This window comes from Vicugna pacos, chromosome 6 (assembly GCF_048564905.1).
Source record: "Vicugna pacos chromosome 6, VicPac4, whole genome shotgun sequence".
NCBI lineage: Eukaryota > Metazoa > Chordata > Mammalia > Artiodactyla > Camelidae > Vicugna > Vicugna pacos.
The window spans coordinates 46,804,909-46,827,115 of NC_132992.1; the positions used below are offsets into that span (position 1 = coordinate 46,804,909).

At 36.1% G+C, this 22,207-nt stretch overlaps 1 protein-coding gene across 5 annotated transcripts in view; it reads left to right on the forward strand.

The window, feature by feature from the left end:
- The window catches only part of LRFN5 (leucine rich repeat and fibronectin type III domain containing 5), a 346,581-nt gene that overhangs the window by 315,010 nt on the left and 9,364 nt on the right, over nt 1–22,207 (forward strand). For 3 of the 5 annotated variants that reach the window (XM_072962968.1, XM_072962969.1, XM_072962970.1), the window contains 2 exons: nt 14,292–15,696; nt 18,331–19,283. In XM_072962968.1, coding sequence (XP_072819069.1) covers nt 14,312–15,696; nt 18,331–19,273 — 2,328 coding nt within the window. In that variant the 5' untranslated portion in view covers nt 14,292–14,311 and the 3' untranslated portion in view covers nt 19,274–19,283. Of the gene's footprint in view, nt 1–14,291; nt 15,697–18,330; nt 19,284–22,207 lie in introns of those variants that run through there. The other 2 variants (XM_072962971.1, XM_015235601.3) reach the window with 1 other exon arrangement.

Sequence of the window (22,207 nt, forward strand, 5' to 3'; positions counted from 1 at the left end):
AGGTAGCACAAACCACAAACCCAGGATCATTTACAAATCATGCAAATTTTACTTAAGGTTGTCTTCAGCAGTATAAGAGGAGATTGCACTGCCAGAAATACAATAAAACATCCTATAATGCTCCTCACTCTCATTTCCCTCACAACTCAAGGCTGCTGAATCCATCAGTTCTCTCCCTTGTCAAAAGCCAGTCAATCCTCTTCTCCAGCCTCCAGGATCCCTTTCATTTTAGGTGGCATAAAATTCTGAATGTCTAGTACCTCTAGCTGTGTCTGAAAATATCTCTTTACTATATTCTTACTAGCACTGATATTATAATTACAAAATCATAATTGTTTCACAAAATAGTATTTTTATTCTCACTTTAACTACTAAAACTTCGGAAATTTTCTCAGACATGTGCTAAATAGCTGGATCTCCAAATCATTTATTCAACCAGTATTTATTGAGAGCCTGTTTTGTCCCAGCCATTCCTCTAGGTGTTGAGTGTAAAATGGTGAGTGAGAAGATCCCTGTGCTCATGGAACTTGCCTTTTACTTGGTGAGTCAGAAAATAAACCAAGATAAGCAAAATGAGTAGAAGATGAGATGATGGTGATTGTTAACAGAGAAAACTAGAGATTGGAGGATGGGGGCTTACAGTTTAAATAGGGTGGACAGGGTAGGCCCACTCTGAAGGTGACATTTAAGTAAAAACTGGAAGGAACTGATGAACTACACATAACTCTTAAAGATAGATGGTGAGATTCAGAAAAAAAGGAAAGGAGAGAGAAAAGTCTTGAGCAGTAGTTTGCCCAGTGTATTGGAGAAACAGCAAAGTGGCCAATCTGATCCGAGTAAAGTGAACCAGGGCCAGAATAGTTCTGAAATCAGAGAAGCGGGGGTCACCAGACCACGTAGGAATTCATGGACCTGAGCTTTTTCTCCAAGTGAGATGGAAAACTAGCCGAATGTTTTGGATTTGCTTTAAGTTTTAACAAGATCACTGGCTGCTTTGTGGGAAGAAGACTGAAGGACAATAGCCAAAGCAGGTTAACTGGTTGGGAGCCTTGTTATATTCCAGGTGAAAGATGGTCACGAATTCACAGAGGTAGCTATGACCCCATCATGCGTGTGTTCCTACTGTATAGTCCAGAGGATTATTAATGAACTGGATTTGGTGTATAACAGAAAGAGAAGTCATGAATAATTCCAACATGTGGGGTCTGGGCTTTGGAAAGAATGGAGCTGACCTATAATTAGAGGCAAGTGCTATTGTAGGAGCAAAACAGGTTTGAGAGAGAAAATCAGGAGCTCAGTTGTAGACATGTTAATTTTGAGGTTTTTAAGAGATCAAAGTGGAGTGGACACATGGGCAGTTCAACACAGAAAAGAATGGTCCAGGCTTCTGTGAATCATCTGTATCTTTTATTCAGTTATCTCTTAAATTTATATATTTATATATATTTTTAAATATAATTGGGCATATATATATTTATATAACTGGGCATAGACTTTTCATGCAGTAATACTATTATATTACTTCTTAAAATATGCACAAGGGGGAGGTATAGCTCAGTGGTAGAGTGCATGCTTAGCATGCACAAGGTCCTGGGTTCAATCTCCAGAACCTCCTTGAAAAAACTTAAAAATAAATAAATGAATAAATCTAATCACCTCCCCCACCAAAAAATATGCACGTCCCATTGAAATGATCACTATGTTGTAAAGGGCAAAACAATATCATCACAAAAAATAGGAGAATTCAGAAAGACTGAGTAGGGTGGGTGTGTTTGAGAGACATGGGAGGAAGAGAGGGAGGGAGGGCTAGAGAAGAGGAAAGAGAGAGACAGAAAACACATAGTGCTTTCGGTGATATAAAAGCTTCCATATGGTGTTAGTTTGTCACAACATTTCTGTGGGAGGACCGCCGGAACTTGCCACCCGCACGCGTATTTAGTATTGAAACCCTCAGTAAACTCACTGCTTCCTCTGTATGTGTGTATGCCTTTCTTGCCTCTTCCCCCCCCCCCTTTTTTTTTTGGTCAGCTTTCAATTAGATTTTCCATTAGTGATAACTTGGCTGCCTCCGTGCCCACAATAATATAAAGAGAAAGTCTCAACCATATTTTTTTTTTCTGAAGAATTATCCAGATTTCTCAAGGCCTGAACTGTGTCAGACATCTCTGTGCTGATCTTTCTGTCTGCATGGCTCCACAACTGTGCCTCTTTAATTGCCATGGCAACAGCACAGTAGCACCAGTATAGCCACAGAGACTAGTTACATGAAGTGTTCAACACCATTGGGAAACAGAAACATAATGGATAGCATGACAGCTCAAAGGCTCAGAGATTCACCTTGCAGAATTTCAAAGAAAAATGGAGAAAGCACTAAATCATTTACTGGATCTGAAACATTGATACATGATGTTCGAATTTGTCTTATAAGCTGCTTTATGCCCTTTCAAGTTGATATTAAAAAATGAGGTGAATTCTGAGAAGGAAGCTGCTGTATTCTTGGCAACTGGAAGGAAACAGGAGTCGTCGATGGCTCTGCAATGACAGGATAGTGATTTGACTGCATTGCACATTTGGAATAATGTTCCATAGCCTAGACCTTTCTCCCCTGTGTCCATTGAAACCTGATTGCCTGCAATGAGATGCAACAGAGAAATGGGCATATTAAATCCAGGTTGGAGTCTTCAGTAACTGATATTTTCCGACCTTCACTGAGAGTCAGTTTTCTCATCATTCAGTACCAAGTCAGATGTGGAACACAAGCTCTTTTTACTCTGATGGTTCCCACAAGGCATCGATATGGGAGGGGCACACTTCCTCAGGCTTGAAGTTGGTGGGGAGCAGTAGTGTGATCCCCCAGCAAACAGGGCATTCTTTATCTGAGAGCTTCCTGATCTGTGACCTTCTGAAAGCCACAGCCTCTCACTGTTTTGCACAGAATCTTCTCCCTTGTGGGCTTCCTTCAGTCCTCTCTCCTCTCCTGTGTTCCACACAGTGAACTTTCATTTATTTTATCAGACATGGAATTTGGCTAGCCGTTTTTTCTTTATTGGAGTAGTGTTGATGTACAATATTATGTAAGTTACAGATGTACAGCATAGTGATTCACAATTTTTAAAGGTTATATTCCATTTATAGTTACTACAGAATACTGGCTATATTCCCATTGCTATATAATCCATTCTTGTAATTTATTTATTTTATACATAATAGTTTGTACCCCTTAGTCCTCTACCCCTATATTGCCCTTCCCCATTCCCTGTCCCCACTGGTAGCCACTAGTTTGTTCTCTGTATCTCTGGTGGTCCCTTTTTTGTTATATTTACTAGTTTGTTTTATTTTTAGATTCCACATCTAAGTGATATCATACAATATTTGTCTTTCTCTGAGTCATTTCACTTAGCATAATACCCTCGAAGTCCATCTATGTCATTGCAGATTGAAAAATTTCATTCTTTTCTATGTCTGAGTAGTATACCATTTCATATATATAAATACACATATATATGTGTGTGTGTGTGTGTGTGTGTATCACATCTTCTTTATCCATCCATCTGTTGATGGACACTTAGGTTGCTCTCATAAACACTGATGTGCATGTATCTTTCCGAATTAGTGTTTTTTAAATTAAATATTTCATTTTGCACAGCACACAAAGGAAACCATCAACAAAATGACAAGAAAGCCTACTGAATGGGAGAAAATATTTGCAAATGATATGACTGATAAGGGTTTACTTTCCAAAATATATAAACAGCTCATACAGCTCAACATCAAAAAAAAAAAAAACAACAGGATTAAAAATGAGCAGAAGACCTCAATATTTTTCCGAATTTTTCCAAAGAAGATGTACAGATGACTAACAGGCACGTGAAAAGATGCTCAGTACTGCTAATCACCAGTATGCAAATCAAGCAACAATGAGATATCACCTCACACCTGTCAGAATGGTCACCATCAAAAAGAACATCAGTCACAGATACTGGCAAGGATATGGAGAAAAGGGAACCCTCCTGCATGGTTGGTTGGAATGTAAATTGGTGCAGCCACTATGGAAAACAGTATGGACGATTCTCAAAAAATTCAAAATAGAACTACCACATGACCCAGCAGTTACACTCCTTTGTTCCATTGCCCATTTATAATCCATGCCTTGTCATATTCACTGTTCACACACAAAGTGGATTATCATACTATTCTGTTAAACAAATAACAATCTACTCCCCAGATAAATTATACCTAGCCCTTAGAGGCACTACCATCTTAATTAGTTGAGGTTTTAAATATAAATTATCTTGCACTTTTATATACACATCCTCCCTACCCCTTCCCCGTTATTTTACAGTTGTATCTGAATATCCAGAAGGAGTGTTTGCCAGGCAACAGAAATTCACTTAGGAAACCACTTGCCATCTGTGCCAGTTGACCCAGCTCCAGACTGCTGCTGTCCTAGCACAGTTGGGGACCTTCACAGCCTCTCACTGGGCCCTTCTAGGCTCCCTTCATTCCCAAGCTTTTCTGCAAGACAAGATACTGGTAGTATTTACTCTCAGGATCCAAGGACAGTCCATAACATTATAGAGTCTCTGCAGGCAGACTTCTGAGGGGGCAAGAAAAGGGACAAGTCAACCCACATCAGTGGGCGAATGCTGAGGCCTCTTTATACACTGTCCTTCCTTAGATGGAATTCATATTCTTAAAGGAATACTCAGCATTTATGGACTTAGGTATTTAGGTAACTTTAGTTATATTTTGACACATAAAAAAAAATGACTTGTTAAATTTGTCATTTGGGTTCTCTTCCAATATGCCCTCCAGTCTCCACCACAATAATCTTCCAGAACCTCTTAAATGTAATTTGATTATGAAGAGAGACTGGGGGAAAATTATCATTTGATAAACTTAAGGAGTCATTTTTGGAATCAATACCACTTTATGTCCAAGTGCTACAGAATCAGAAGAACACAGTATAAATAATGTATGTAAAAATCATATTCTCCTTGAAAGAGCATGGGTTTGGGAAATAAGTATGTTTCCATTTTAATGTACCATTTTGTTTACTTTCTGTATGACCTTGAAAAGATGACTTAACATTTCTTAAATTTTATTTCATCATATAAAATGGGGAGAAAAACAAGTGCTTTATATGGAGTTGTGCAAGGCTTAAATGGAATTTAGTATGATAAGTGCATAGAATAACAAGTCCATTTCAGCTTTCTAATGGAAGCTAACAAAATTAATATCAAAATCATTTTATAAATGAAATAAAGCATTTCTCTATGTAGGTTTCACCTTAACTTTTTTGTATTTATATTTTATTTTTTAAATATATATATATATTTGCTGAAGTATATTCAGTTTACAATGTTGTGTCAATTTCTGGTGTACAGCATAATGCTTCAGTCATACATGAACATACATATATTCGTTTTTATATTCTTTTCCACCATAAGTTACTATAAGATACTGAATATTGTTCCCTGTGCTATACAGTATGAACTTGTTGTTTATCTATTTTATATATAGTAGTATCTGCAAATCTTGAACTCCCAGTTTACCCTTCCCACTCCTTTTCCCTTGGTAACCATAAGTTTGTTTTCTATGTCTGTGCGTCTGTTTCTGTTTTGTAAATAGGTTCAACTGGGTCATTTTTTTAGAAAAGTGATGAAATGTTTGCATATCTACTAGTTGGATAGAGCATGGCAAGTATTCTACTTAGTAAACTGGTTTAATTATACGTTACCAGCCCCTCAATCTTGTTTCCTCATCTATAAAATAAAAGACCATTACTTACTTTATGTTTACCTGTGCTCACTGAATGGTATGGAATGAGTGAATGAATGAATGAATAGTAATTTTGTGGGGTAAAATTTGGTTTATCTAAGTAACTGGCCTATTATCTGTAATCCATTAGTGTAAATAATACATATTTATGTCATATATGTATACATATACATGTTGAGAAGAAAAATTACAGGATGCTGTATTAACTCATAGATGCATTTAAGTTGAGTAAATTTAAGTATCAGAATGTATGTTGTTAGAACTTTTCACAGTCTGCCTTTTATTATACTAATTGTGAATGCATTTGTCTAATCAAATTCCAGCCTTCTAAGCATGATAGATTCTAGCAAAGCACTTTGCATGTGGTGCAGATGCTAAATAAATCTTGTGAAGAAATTAATGAAAGAATGAGTGAATGGATGTATGAGTGAATTTTAAAAATTCATTATGTTTAATGTGCTTAGGAATTTTGCTAGCAACTATTATAATCAAAGACCAAAGGATAATTGTTCTAGCTTATGTTTGTCATATTTTGAGGCCTAAATTTGAACAAGTTCAATTGCAATATCCTCAGTGCACATTTTAGTAGAGAATGGAGTTATAATATTATCATTTATAGCCCTTCCAGAATAAAAATTAGGGGGAAAACCTAAAATATTTGAAATGAGTATCAAATGTGTTTGATTATCTAAATTATATTGTGGAATTTCCCTTGCCGTACTATAATCAATTTGACACATCCTAAAACTATTCATCAGTGTCAACAGGCATCGGCATCTGTTCCCTGGCTTTAACCTGGGCAAAAGGGCACTAATTGAATTAGTAGAGTTCTGGCTGAATGATGGCAAGGCAGCTCTGGAGGAGCTGGATAGCTTTCCCTTAACTCAGCACATAAATTGGTACCATATTGGTTTCTGCAGAGAATAGATTACACTCTCAGTTGGTTTTAAGATCTAAATTTGCTTTTATATCCCGTTCTAGTTGCCAAATAAATACAGATTCTCTTGAGCATATGTTATTCAATAGCCATGGGCTGAAGGAAGGATGCAGTCCTGGAAAATTATTTTCCAGTTTGTGTGTGATAGACACCTCTTTGTTTATAAACGTGTCACTCTGTGTCTGAGCGGAATTAGCTTGAAAGAACATGTTATACAGAGATGTGTAAATGTTATCTAAAGAGCTGCAACTCGAGGACTATTTACTAAGTTATAGACCCACTCAAATATTATTATTAAAAAGGGATTTTTGTTGTTTCCATCTAACTAGAGAAAACAGACGAATCACATTTTAAGAGTTTCACTTAACTAGATAAGAATGAGGATGCTGTGTTTCACGGTCTTTATAAATGTTTAAATTATGAATTCCAGCACAATATGACAACTACTCTGCTCTTCCAATCACATGCATTTTCTTCAGTTGGTAATATGGTCATTTAAAAATATGTCAAGGAGTAGCTTTTTAACTTGTAGGAAGTGGAAACTCTGTTTCTTTATGTGATCCTCATCTTCTGTTTTTACAAACCTCGAAATTTCTACCCTGTCCTAAGATAATGTGGGAATACCCACTAATCACAATTCATACGATTCTGTCATTACTTAGAGGTCTCACTTAAGAAATAAACATAGCATTAAGAAAGAGGTGCACATTTTATTCTAAACTTACTCTTACTTTGTAAATTACTGTATCAGCAGTGAGAGCATATTGTATTAGGATATATCAGAATGTATGTTGCCTTATGAAGTAATTCAGATTTTAAAATATGATGCATCATTTGGGTTGAAATGGAATCACATCTTTGCAGATATATAATAGAGCTAAGAAAATATGTGTTTCTACAATTTCTACACAGATTTTTTGACTCTGCAAAGGGTGTGCACCCCTAACCCCTGCATTGTTCAAGGGTCAGCTGTGCTTGGAATTTTACCATACACATTGTTTTGTATCCAAAATTCTTCTGCCACAGGAGATGATTCTGAGACTTGTATTAGTTTGCTGGGGCTATCATAACAAAAGTACCGCAAACATGGTGGCTTTAACAGAAATGTACTGTCCCACAGTTATGGAAGCTAGAGGTCTGAAATCCAGGTATCTGTCATGCTGAGTTCCTTTCAAAGGCTGTGATGAAGTGTCTGATGGAGTGTTCCTCTCTCCTGGATTCTAGTAGCCTTAGGAGTTCCTCTGCTTACGGATGGTGTTCTCATTGTGATTCACACTGCCTTCCCTCTGTAGATGTCTGTCCTTGTGTCCAGATTTCCTCTGTTTTTATAGGGGCACAGTCATATTGGATTAGAGTCTACACAAATCAGCTCACTTTAACTTGATAACCTGCCAAACCTCTATTAAATAGGCTCACATTCATGGGTACTTGAGGTTAGAACTTCAAAGTATTTTTTAACTGAGGTTATAATTGTCATATAACATTGTGTGAGTTTAAGGTGTAAAACAAAACATGTTGATTTGATACATTTATATATGCAATATGATTGCCACTGTAGCATTAGCTGTCACCCTCTATCATTGCCACATACTTTTAAATTTTTTTGTGGTGACAATTAATAAGATACAGTCTCTTAGCAACTTTGTTGTTTATAATACAGTATAGTTGTCTGTAATCACTGCGTTGTGCATTAGATCCCTAAGACTTGTTTAGCTACGAGTTGCAGGTTTGTACCTGTAAACATGTCCCCAGATCCTCCACCCTTCAGCCTCTGGTAACCACCATTCTGCCCTCTCTTGGGTTTTTTTTTAGTGCTTTTTCTTTTACATTTTCTATTTGTGCCTTACATTTTTTTAAATTAAAGTATAGTCAATTTACAGTATTGGGTTAATTTCTGGTGTACAGCATAGTGATTCTTTATATATATAAATAAATATATACATAATATAAATATATATACACATATATATTCCTTCTCATATTCTTTTTCATTATAGGCCACTACAAGGTATTGCATATAGTTCCCTGTGCTATATGGTAGGGCCTTCTTGTTTATCTATTTTATATATAGTAGTTAGTATCTACAATTCCCAAACTCCCAATTTATTCCTCCCCGCCCGTTTTCCCCCTGGTATGAGACAATCTCCCTAGGTACTCTGTATTTTCAGACAAAAATTGAGGAAGAATTAAGGAAGGAAAGGACAATTGAAATGAATCCTCCAGGCAACCTAGACTTCCAGCTTTGGAAGAATGGCTAAGAAGCAGAACAGAAAGAAAAAGTCAATCATTTAGGACTTTCAGTTATAAAAAAAAAGACCAGGAAAGAGCAGGCGGAGAGCTCAGTCTCTTCCCTCTCATACAGCTATTTATGACTTTCAACCACAGAATGCCTGGAGTGACATTGAAGAGACGAGAAAAACTTCTTAGAGGAAATCTTTTCCTTCATAGAATGTAGGGTGGCTCAATTACAGCAACAGGAAAAAAATCTAGGGGTGAGATTAAAGATCTCTGCCACCAAAACAGAACTATAAAGCAGGGTGAGCTCTCCAAATGTTTACAGATCAGATAGTTCATCTGTAAAACAGAGACAGCACTCCAGAACCACGTTCATGCTAAGATCTGTGTTTTACTGAATAGGAAATTCCCAACCATGCTTTCAAAACATTTGAAGCTGTGGTGAACTGAGTCACATACTGTAACAAATTACAGACTGAGCTTAACTGCAGAGCATATAATGCAATACTGTAAAACTCCCAGAAGATAACAGGAGAAAATCTGGATGACTTGGGTATTGTGATGCATTTTTACATGCAACACCTAAGACATGATCTGTGAAAGAAATAACTGATAAGCTGTTCTTCATTAACATTAAAAACTTCTGCTCTGTGGAGGACAATGTCAAGAGAAAGAAGAAAAGCCAGAAACTGGAAGAAAATATTTGCAAAAGACAAATCTGCTAAAGGACAATGATCCAAAATAACACAGAGAACTCTTAAAACTCAATAATGAAAAATGATTTAAAAATGGGCCAAAGACTGTCTTAACAGGCACCTCACCAAAGAAGATACACAGATGGCAAATAAAATGTGAAAAGATACCCCACATCATATGTCACCAGGGAAATGCAAATTAAAACAGTGAGATTCCATTACATACCTATTAGAAGGACCAGAATCTGTGACACTGACAACACCAAGTTCTGAAGAAGAAGAGATGGAACAGGAATGAACTCTCACACATTGCTGCTGGAAATTATGATGCAGCATATTTGATTTTTTTTAAACAATACTAAGCATGTTCTTACGGTCCAGCAGTTGCACTCCTTGGTATTTACCCAAGGGAATTAAAAATATATATCCATACAAAAGTCTGTACACAGATGTGTATTGCCGCTGGGTTCATAATTGCCAAAACTTGGAAACAATCAAGATATCCTTAAGTAGATGAATGGATAAACTGATACATCCAGACAGTGGAATATTATTCTGCACTAAAAAGAAATGAGCTATCAAGCCTTAAAAAACATGGAGTAACCTTGAAAAACATATTAAGTGAAAGCAATCAATCTGAAAAAGCTACATACTGTATGATTCCAGCTCTATGACATTCTTGAAAAGGCAAAACTATGGAGATAGTAGAAAGATCAGTGGTGGCCAGGGATGAGCTGAAATGAATAGACAGAGCACAGAGGTTTTTTAGGGCAATGAAAATACTTGGTATGATTCCATAATGGTGGATACATGTCATCATTTATTTGTCCAAACCCATAGAATGTACAATGCCAAGAGTGAACCCTAATGGAAACTGTGAACTTAAGGTGGTGATGATGTGTCAAAGTCAATTCATCTGTTGCAACAAATGTACCACTTCAGTAATGGATGTTGATAATAGAGGAGGCTCTGCATGTGTGGGAGCAGTTAGTATACAGGAAATCTCTGTACCTTCCTCTCGATTTTGTTGTAAACCTAATACTGCTCTAAAACAATTAAGTGTTTAAAAAAGGAGTTTTTAAAAAGTTAGGACGATTTCCCTTCACCCCAATTTATACCAGATAGTTCTCCTGTTAACTTTCGTGTTGGTGAGAGAGGAAGGTGGGCATCTCTGGATCCCTCTCCTTTCACCAAGAACTGTCACTATCTGCAATATAGTTGCATTAAGTGTATTCGTATCCTCAGCATCATGATGTTGTTATGTTTAAAAATATATGATTTGTAGCTTATCCAGCATATTTGATTGTTAGAGTGTGAATTTTTTTCTTTTTTTAATATATATTTTTATTGAGGTATAGTAAGTTTACAATGTTGTGTCAATTTCTGGTGTACAGCACAATACTTCAGTCATATAGGAACATGCATATATTCATTTTCACCATAAGTTACCACAATATATTGAATATAGTTCCCTCTGCTTTACAGTATAAACTCGTTGTTTATCTGTTTTATATATATTAGTTAGTATCTGCAAATCTCGAACTCCCAATTTATCCCTTCTCACCCCTTCCCCCTCTGGTAACCATAAGTTTATATTCTATATCTGTGAGTCTGTTTCTGTTTTGTAAATAAGTTCCTTGGTCTTTTTTTTTTTTAAGATTCCATATAAGTGATATAATATTGTATTTTTTTTTCTCTTTCTGACTTACTTCACTTAGAATGACAATCTCCAGGTCCATCTATGTTGCTGTAAATGGCATTATTTTATTATTTTTTATGGATGAATAGAATTCCATTGTATAAATATACCACAACTTCTTTATCCAGTCATCTGTCATTGGACATTTAGGTTCTTTCCATGTCTTGACTATTGTAAATGGTGTTACTATGAACATTGGGGTGCATGTATCTTTTTGAATTAAGGTTCCCTCTGGATAGATGTCCAGGATTGGGATTGCAGGATCATGTGGTAAGTCTATTTTCAGTCTTTTGATAAATCTCCATACTGTTTTCATAATGGTTGCACCAAACTATATTCCCACTAACAGTGTTAGGAGAGTTCCCTTTTCTCCACAGCCTCTCCAGCATTTATCATTTGTGGACTTTTGAACGATGGCCATTCTTACTGGTATGAGATGATAACCTCATTGTAGTTTCTGTTTGCATTTCTCTGATAATTAGCGATATTGAGCATTTTTTCATGTGTCTATTGGCCATTTGTATGTCTTCATTGGGAATTGCTTGTTTAGATCTTTGGCCCATTTTTGGATTGGGTTGTTTGTTTTTTTGTTATTAAGTTGTATGAGCTGTTTATATATTCTGGAAATCAAGCCCTTGTCAGTCTCATCTTTTGCAAATATTTTCTCCCATTCCATAGGTTGTGTTTTTGTTTTGCGTATAGTTTCCTTTGCTGTGCAAAAGGGTGTGAATTTTTTTGGTAACTTTTTATATCCACACCAGATAATTATATATAAACCCATGAAAACGCAATGAAGTATTTTATACCTACCCACAGATACACAGTTTCTCTTGCTTTTCATCCACCTAAACAGATTTAGGATTCCATCTGATATAATTTTCCTTCAACCTGAAGAGAATATCCTTTATACCTTATAATAGTGCAGTTCTTCTGGTAATGAAACTTTCAGTTTGTTTCTCTGAAAATGTTTTTATTTTACTTTCATCTTTTATGAATATATAAATATTCCCCACCCCTTTTGGCAGGCTTTTCTCTTTCTTGCAGGACTATAAAGATATTTTTAATTGTCTTCCATTTTGCTTTATTTCCAAGATAAGCCAGAGAGGAGTCAGATGTTATTTTTGTTTTTATTTTGTTCACTGTATCTTCTTGTAATGTGTCTAATTTCTGTGACTGCTCTTAAGATTATGTTTTCCTTTTTCTTTGTTACCTGCAATTTGATTATGATGTGTCTTGGTAGGTTTTTCTTGTTTTGAGTTTGGATTTACGGATTGTTGTTTTTCTATCACCAATTTGAAAAATTTGCCTTTATTTCCTCAGATATATTCCTGTCTTTCAGCCTTTCTCTGACATGCCAATTATGTGTATGTTTGACTTTGGAATATTTTTCCACAGTCACTGAGTTTTTGCTCACTTTTTCTCCCCATCCTTTTCTTACCAGTGTTTCAGTGTGGTTATTATCTATTGCCCTGTCTCTGTGTACAGGGATGCCTGGAATTCCTTCTGATACCTCTTTCCTACCTGGTACTTTGCTCCATAAATTCAAGCCACCTGAGAATCCTGGCATGCCAGTTTCCGTCCTCTTCAACTGAATAAAACTGTCCATGCTTTGCCATGTTTTCCCTCCTTGTGCTGAGGTTTGTGAAGTGTCTCCTGGGTTCAATGATAGGGTTCATTTTTTTAAAATTCACTTTTCTCAAGGATCACAGTTCTCCACTTCATCTTTTCCAATGTCTGAAAACTGTAGTTTTATATATTTTTGTTCAGTTTTTTTGTTTTTGTTTTTGTTTGCTTATTGTGGAAAGGTTAATTTAGTATTATTCTGTCATGAACAGAAGAATAAGACTGTTTTATTTGTTGAGAATGACAGTTCTTATTCATTGTACCCACATTTAATGTGACATAAAATAGGCATAAAATAAATCAAAACTGTAAGAATAGATTTTATTTAGAACACTAGGTGCATCATTTCTAGAATAATTCCATAGTTCATATTTTCATCAATTAAAAATTGAATGATTTTCTCCAGCTGTTTTCCCTCTTTGTGTTTAAAACTGCATGTCATTATTGAGGATTTTAATCATTAAGCATTTTTTTTATTTTTATTTTTTGTATATATGTATTTTTATTGACTAGTCAGTTTACAATATTGTATCAGTATTTTTATTTTTGATGATTAGTTTCAAGAGCAAATACTTAAGAGCAAGATGGAAAATGAAACTGTCAAGTTTTTAAAAATTAAATTTGGATAAATATAAGTGCATTAAGATTTTAAGAAGAGGAAAGTGGAATGTGACATCTTCTGGGACTCACTGTCAAGTATTTTGATTACTGCTTTCCACAAATTATCTTTAAAACTCCACATTATATCAAATAAAATATTCTAATATTTTAGAGCTCAGAGCATTTGTGAAAAATTTTCAGGGTTTTTTTTTTTGAGAACAAGATTGTATATTTGCAGTTGAGATGTGAAAGTTGTATTATTTTCAGGATAGTTTGTAAAGATGAATAAAATTTGATTAACAACAAATTACTTTCAAATCCTTGCCACAAGGTTAACAGTAACAAGTATTGTCACTTATTGTTTCTGCTCAGACTAGTAAATTGACATACCTGCAAAGCCTTAAATAAAAGCTTTTGAATTTACAAGGTGTCTTTTGGAGTTTAGGGGAAGTTTTCCTGAACTCCCACCCTCCAATCTGGGCTGAATATCTCCTTTTCCTGCACCTATGGATTTTAAATCCCATGAGGTCGTGAATGGTATATTTTTTATCCTAGCATCCATTATAGCCGCCCATACAAAGGTGATGTTTTATACTTGGCTCAGTAAACACATGAATCAATTATTTCCATATTCTAATTTGCATAAAAAGATTATTTTAGGAGGAATATGAACATTACTCAAATGATTGGATGCTAATACTCTATTTTGTGTCTTTTACAGGCTCTTAAATCTGATCTACAATGGAAAAATTTCTTTTTTATCTGTTTTTCATTGGCATAGCAGTGAAAGCTCAGATCTGTCCAAAGCGTTGTGTCTGTCAGATTCTGTCTCCTAATCTTGCAACCCTTTGTGCCAAGAAAGGGCTTTTATTTGTTCCACCAAACATTGACAGAAGAACTGTGGAACTGCGTTTGGCAGACAATTTTGTTACAAACATTAAAAGGAAAGATTTTGCCAATATGACCAGCCTGGTGGACCTGACTCTATCCAGGAATACAATAAGTTTTATTACACCTCATGCTTTTGCTGACTTACGGAATTTGAGGGCATTGCATTTGAATAGCAACAGATTGACTAAAATTACAAATGATATGTTCAGCGGGCTTTCCAATCTCCATCATTTGATATTGAACAACAATCAGCTGACTCTCATTTCTTCTACAGCATTTGATGATGTCTTTGCCCTTGAGGAGCTGGATCTGTCCTATAATAATTTAGAAACAATTCCTTGGGATGCTGTTGAGAAGATGGTTAGCTTGCACACCCTTAGTTTGGACCACAATATGATTGATAACATCCCTAAGGGGACTTTCTCGCACTTACACAAGATGACTCGGCTAGATGTAACATCAAATAAATTGCAGAAACTACCACCTGACCCTCTCTTTCAGCGAGCTCAGGTACTCGCAACCTCAGGAATCATAAGCCCATCAACTTTTGCATTGAGTTTTGGTGGAAACCCTTTGCATTGCAATTGTGAATTGTTGTGGTTGAGGCGTCTGTCCAGAGAGGATGACCTGGAGACCTGTGCTTCTCCAGCACTTTTAACTGGCCGCTATTTCTGGTCCATTCCTGAGGAAGAGTTTTTGTGTGAGCCTCCTCTCATTACTCGGCATACACATGAGATGAGAGTCCTGGAGGGTCAGAGGGCAACCCTGAGGTGCAAAGCCAGGGGAGACCCTGAACCTGCAATTCACTGGATTTCTCCTGAAGGGAAGCTTATTTCAAACGCAACAAGATCTCTGGTGTATGATAATGGAACACTTGACATTCTTATAACAACTGTAAAGGATACAGGTGCTTTTACCTGCATTGCTTCCAATCCTGCTGGGGAAGCAACTCAAACAGTGGATCTGCATATAATTAAGCTCCCTCACTTACTAAACAGTACGAACCATATCCATGAGCCTGATCCTGGTTCTTCAGATATCTCAACTTCTACGAAGTCAGGTTCTAATGCAAGCAGCAGTAATGGTGATACTAAGATGAGTCAAGATAAAATTGTGGTGACAGAAGCAACGTCGTCTACAGCACTACTTAAATTTAATTTTCAAAGAAACATCCCTGGAATACGAATGTTTCAGATCCAGTACAATGGTACTTATGATGACACCCTTGTTTACAGGTAAGAAAAATGAAGCCCATTTTAGCCTTGCCCTGCATCTTAGTGTAGGGCTTGATAATGTACTGCCAATTTTTTTTTTTTAACTGACAGTGCTCCTCTGTGTTGTAATGAAAGTATTCCATTTTTTAAAGTATCTGATGTAAGGCTTGTGAAAGGTGAATACATGTGGAGAAATATTTTGAATGGTGTTATTTTCAGAGCATTCAAATTTATATTTAATATTATGCTTACTTACTTTTTTCCCCCCTCATCTAAGAGATGTGACTATCAAAGAACAAGATTGATTAACTTTAAAAATTCAAAAACATACCAGAACTTACACATCCACATGAGTGTTCTTTCCTTCAAGGAAGTCACGTTGGGAGGCTATCCCATTATCCCAGTGATGCTGCCATTGCTCAAAGCACTTTTGGAATTATCTTTAGAACCTTCGTCATACTATTTTGAATATCCTCAGTGGTGGCAAATCTTCGTCTTTTGAGGGTGAATTTGAATTTTGGAAACAAGCAAAAGCCATTTGGAGCCAAGTCTTGTGAATAAGGTGGGTGATCAAGATGGGTATTGCCATTTTTGGTCAAAAATAGGAATGTAACTATAAAATAATGAGACTGTTTTTTTTTTTTTTTTGAGTGGTTGAGTTATGTGTGTGCATGTGTGTTGTCTCATATACACTGGTTCTTAAGACAGTTCCAAAGAGAAAGTTTTTAAGTATTTTGAGCAGTGAAAGTATCACTGGAGTGTGAAGTATGTAATCTCGGGGTAAGGATATTGGTGGAGAATTTGCATATGACTAAAGAATTTCTGGTATGTTTTTCTGAAGTTCAGCCTCATTGATTTATAGTCACATCTTGTCCAATTTGCAGTTAGAAATATACATTTTTACCTCTCCATGTAATTTCACTCATGATAGATTATTATTACTCCTAGGAAATGATGCAAAATCATGGCTTTGAAATAAATATATATATATTCATCTTTGAGCTTTTCTGAAAGAAGATCAGATCTGTTCTTATATATGAATTCTTGAAGATAATTTGGTTTTCACTCATGTGTGGAAATGAGGAATTAGAGTAAAGTTTTTTAAATTGAGCATGTGCTGGTAGGGAAATAAAAGCAAAACTGACCTAGCTAGACGTGTGATCTGTCCTGGGCAGGGTTCTAATTTTCTCATCTTTAAAAGGGAGAGATTAGGGTAAATGGTTTCTAATATCCCTCTCATCACTAAATGTTATGAAGCTGTAGACACGATGCATGTCTATCAGCATCAAGCAGTTGCTCTTGTCATCCTCAGCTTTTCACATAGGTTGTGGATAATTTAACCCATTGTCGAGGATTAGCATCCACCCCACCCCATATTTTCCTGTAGCTACTAGACATTCCATGTATTTTAAACATTAGCTCTGTGAAATAGGTCCATTTCTATTTTCCAAATTCCAAGATTTTAATGCCACCACGACAAATACATTCTCTATTACCCTGAGGAAATTCCTTGAGCCCGTGACCGTAATGTTTTTTATGTGTAAAAGAGTGGTGATGCCTACCTCATGCAGTCCTGGTAAAAATGGAAAAAAAAACTCCTGGCGTTTTCCTTGCACATGCTAAATGGTAGTGACTTCAACCACAAATGCATAGTCTGGCCTCAAAGTTTCTTGGTTCATTTAGAACACATTGTTTAGGCTGTATAACAGATTAGCATTGCCAAGTCTTGAGATTTCTAAAACTCAAGAGATAAAGTGTAGTTTCAAGCCTTTTTTTTTCCCTAAATTAAATCTTAATTTAGGTGATGTATGGTTGTTACTTAGAACAAAAAAAAAAGTTACTAGAGAAAAGGTATCCACAGAAGACTTTTGTGATGTGATGGATTCAGAGATGTCTTTAAATTCTTCTCAGAGTTTACAAAATTATGTTCTGAAAGTAATTTTATCAGCCCACAGTGGGGAGGACAAGGGATTTATGCTCTGGTCAACAGCTTTGCCCAGTTCCTGTTTCTAGGATAATATTGCTCATACATTTCATCAGCCTCATTTATAGATAAAAAAAAATACTGGGAACCAAGTGTTGAAGACATAAGAGAGGCTGAGATCTGTAAATAAAGTCCTTTAGTCTTTGTAATTATCTTAGTTATTAAAGATGGATTTACCAGGTACCATCCCATAGCAGCTTCTAACTGATTTGGAAAATAAATACTCCAAAATGCATTTCCATTCTGGTTTCTAATGTGATTGTCAGTGTTTTCCCTTCCCTCAGATTGGCTTTTAGTCACAGAGGTGTTGTAAGTGCTAAATGGATTTGTTTAGTAGTCAGATAATGTCATAGTCACACCTTTCAAAAGCAATTTGTCATAAATAATTTTTCAGCAGTGGCTTTTATTAGGAGTTCTGCTTTGCCAAGCAATATAATTAGTAAGCTCGTCAAGGCATGGTGTAGGCACCATTAATATAATGCAGAATCCGACAATGATGTTTAGCCATTTTAACTGGGTAAAAATATGATTAGATCATTTCCCGTATTTCATATCTGATAGAAATGTGCTTATCTTAATGAGTACTGAAATGAAACAGAACTGAAGTCACGATGACTGTGTGTGTGTTTTGTTTTGCTCTTAATATTAACATGAATTCCATTGTCCCTCAGAATGATACCTCCTACGAGCAAAACTTTTCTTGTCAATAACCTGGCTGCTGGAACTACGTATGACTTGTGTGTCCTGGCAATATATGACGATGGCATTACTTCCCTCACTGCCACAAGAGTCGTGGGTTGCATCCAGTTTACTACAGAGCAGGATTATGTGCGATGCCATTTCATGCAGTCCCAGTTTTTGGGAGGCACCATGATTATTATTATTGGTGGAATCATCGTAGCATCTGTACTGGTTTTCATCATCATTCTAATGATCCGGTATAAGGTTTGTAACAATAATGGGCAACACAAGGTGACCAAGGTCAGCAACGTCTACTCTCAAACTAACGGGGCTCAGATACAAGGCTGCAGCGTGGCGCTGCCCCAGTCCATGTCCAAACAAGCCGTGGGACACGAAGAGAATGCCCAGTGTTGTAAAGTTGCCCAAGACAATGTGATACAATCTTCGGAAACTTGTCCAAGTCAGGACTCCTCTACCACTACCTCCGCTTTGCCTCCTACCTGGACTTCAAGCACTTCTGTGTCCCAGAAGCAGAAAAGAAAGACTGGCATGAAGCCAAGTACCGAACCACAGAGTGAAGGTGTCATAAATGTTGAGTCCCAAAACACTAACAGGAACAACTCCACTGCCTTGCAGTTAGCTAGTCGACCTCCTGATTCTGGCACAGAGGGTCCCACATCTAAAAGAGCACATTCAAAGCCAAGTAAGTTTCTCACTTTGCCTGCCGAGAGATCCCGAGCAAGGCACAGGTACTCCCTGAACGGAGAATTAAAGGAATACTATTGTTATATTAACTCACCGAACACATGTGGACTGTTTTCTAAAAGGAGCATGTCTATGAATGCGATGTTAATTCAGCCCCACAGTTCTGATGGGTGTAGTGGAAAAGCAACTCTTTCAAATTCCGAGTGGATGTTGGAAAGCACTGTGTAACCTATGATTACTTTTTAATGAAAAAATTATTTTGAGAACTCACATAGGAAATTGGAATTTGAAATCCCAGTCTTGTCTCTCTGATGTATGGCTCTAGAGCCACGGTGTATAAAACCTCTAGGGTACAGTTACTTCATATATGTACATGCATATATGAAGGTGATATACCTATGTATGTATATATCAAATGGTTTAGGGAAAAAAGCATGACAGCAGTGCCTTCCCTTATTCTGAGACCGGCTTCCAGGTTCTGCAGTAGCAGATCACAAAGTGAAAGTTATCATGAAAAAAAAAAAAAAAGGCTTGCATAAATAATGATATCTCCTCCAGTCTTTCAAAATACCACCTATGGATGATTGGTATTTTTCAATGAATAGATTGTATATTTTCTTTCAATATCAGCGGCATTTGTTTTTAGGCAGATATTTTAGAGAATAGCTCTGTGTCATTATGTTATTTAAAATTAAATATTCAAATACGTCTACCTAGGCAGGGTTAAAATATGCCCCCTTCTAAACAACAGTCTTGGTTCAGGTGCCTTATGGTTCTATGATGTTTCTCATCCATGGCACAGATTTGTCAGTGGGAAGCAGAAGAAAATGCAATTGATTTTTTATTTATCAAGAAAAGCCAATTCAGCTTTAAGTCACAGGCCAGTTTTAAGTCACATGTGTCTGCCTGGGCATATGAAGATGTTTTCATTCATTCAACACATGTTTGCTGAATGAATGAGCTTTATATTTTTCTTAATGCAAGTTAAATAGAGAGACAAAAATACAAAACTGCCTTTATCAAAGGGGTATTTATTTTTATCACCAAGTAAAATAAAAATCTTCTAATGGCATTCTTATTACATTTATAAGCAATATAAAGTCATTGCTCATTAACCAGATAGTTTCGTTTTTCCCTCCTGTGCTGTAATTCTGAATCTGAATGCTTCTCTCTTAGAGTAAATATATTTATTATTTGAACCAAATCTTGTGATGAAATTTAATTAGAAATTATACAACTTAGTGGGAATACATCATTTTAAAAAGGATTTTTAATTTAATCTGACAATAATATTTCTCCCTGATAGTATGGCATTCTTGGACAGTCACTGAAATCAAGATCTGTAGACAAATGTTCTCTCTACTCCTTGAAATTTTTAAAATATTATATGCTAAATTGATGGTGTTTTATTAAAGATCAGTAAATGGGGGTTTGGGTATTTTTTTTTTCGAGAGTAGGGCTCATGTGGGAACCTTGCACAAAAAATATTAGCCATAATATAGTAAGATGTGTACTTTGTGTAAAGTACTCCCTGGGAGTAAGTTAAACCCACAGTAAAAGTTCATTAACTCTTTCAGATTACTTGAGATACCATTTAAAATACAGGTGAGGAGTGTCAGTCATTAGTTTAATTTCCTCTTGCTGGATGCATTTGTAACATTTTCAGTCAATTTTAACTCAACAGAGGCACATCTTATGCATGATGTATTGTGATTAGACACTCAAAAGTAGCTTAGATTAAAGCCCAGTTAGAGATTACTTTCTGAGCCAGTCTTGAAAAAACCTGTCTAATGGGCTTTCAACACCTTGGGTGTTTCCTACATGCCTTCTCTGCCCCGCTTCTCTTCCTGAAGTTTGCCTTTCACGTCTCTAAAATCTAATCAGCCTTTGTGGGTCAGGTATATAGTTCTTGTGAAGAATAAATGAGGTCACGTGTGTAGTGGTATTTTGTAAAACCAAAACATTACTCAAAGTGAAGTGTATTCTCAACACTCATTCTGTAATAATGGTCTAACCCCCAACTAAATATTTTTAATTAACACTAATTAATTAATTCTTCATCAAGTGCTGATTGACAAAAGCATATTACTTGTCCCCTTCTTAGGTTTTTACCTGCATAGCATTGAACAATCCTGAATACATAAAAGTTTTCAAGAATTAAAGACATGACTCCCCAAACAAAGAGTCTCTGGCATTATGAAGGCTGTGGTCAGGGGGGCCCCAGAATCACACAGAACAGGCAGCAGCTTGGTGTGTCACCTCCAAGCTACTGATTAACTTATTTTCTGTTTTCCAATTGCCTATATTTTTTAAGGTCAATTTCCTGCTTGTGTTTCTAATGAAAGTTCAGCTAAATATCTTTTATTTCTCATAAACATTTAGAACTCTGTAATACCTAATCTTCTGAAATTTATTCTGTTTAGCTAAAGCCATTGAAACCGTTTAAACGATTGTTATTACATTTACAAGATTATTTTTAGGGTGAATTAATCAAATGCTTGAACTCTTGTTCTGGAAGTGATATGAAGGCCTGTGTTCCTATCTTGCAAGAAGTTTATGTTTGAACAAAAGATTTGAACAAAAGATTGGCCTATCAAGAGTGTCAAATGTTATTTGGTTTTGTTTATAAGTATATGAACTATGTTTTTCTCAGGGCAGTTTGAGTGTGAAGTGACTGAAAGATAAGTCTATGGGAAGGTTGGGGCTGATTAAAGGCACTTGGTGTAATACCCAAAACGCGGTAGTTACTCAGATGAATGAATGTGCAAGTGAATAGATGACTAACTCCTTGAATGGAGCAAGGGAAGAAGGTGCAATAATAAGAATTTTGATTAATTAAGACAATAGAGATTTGTGATCCAAGTATTATATTACTATAAGCAAGGAATTCTGTCCCTCCTTTTGCTTTTCTTTCTGCCGTTTCTTACATTCCTTATTTAACCAGCTACATACGTGTGGTCCAAAGCATATGGTTTTGCTGTTTGTTGCTGCTGACAGTGTATAGGTTGTAGATGTTGTTTTGGCTTCCCTGTTCTTAATTATTTTTCTTTAATTTTTAGCCATTTTACACCATGGTGTCAGCTTGTTCAGTATGAAAACTAACGAATAATGTATGTACAGATTTTTACTCCAAGCATTTTTAAAATTATATGTGTTCCTGTG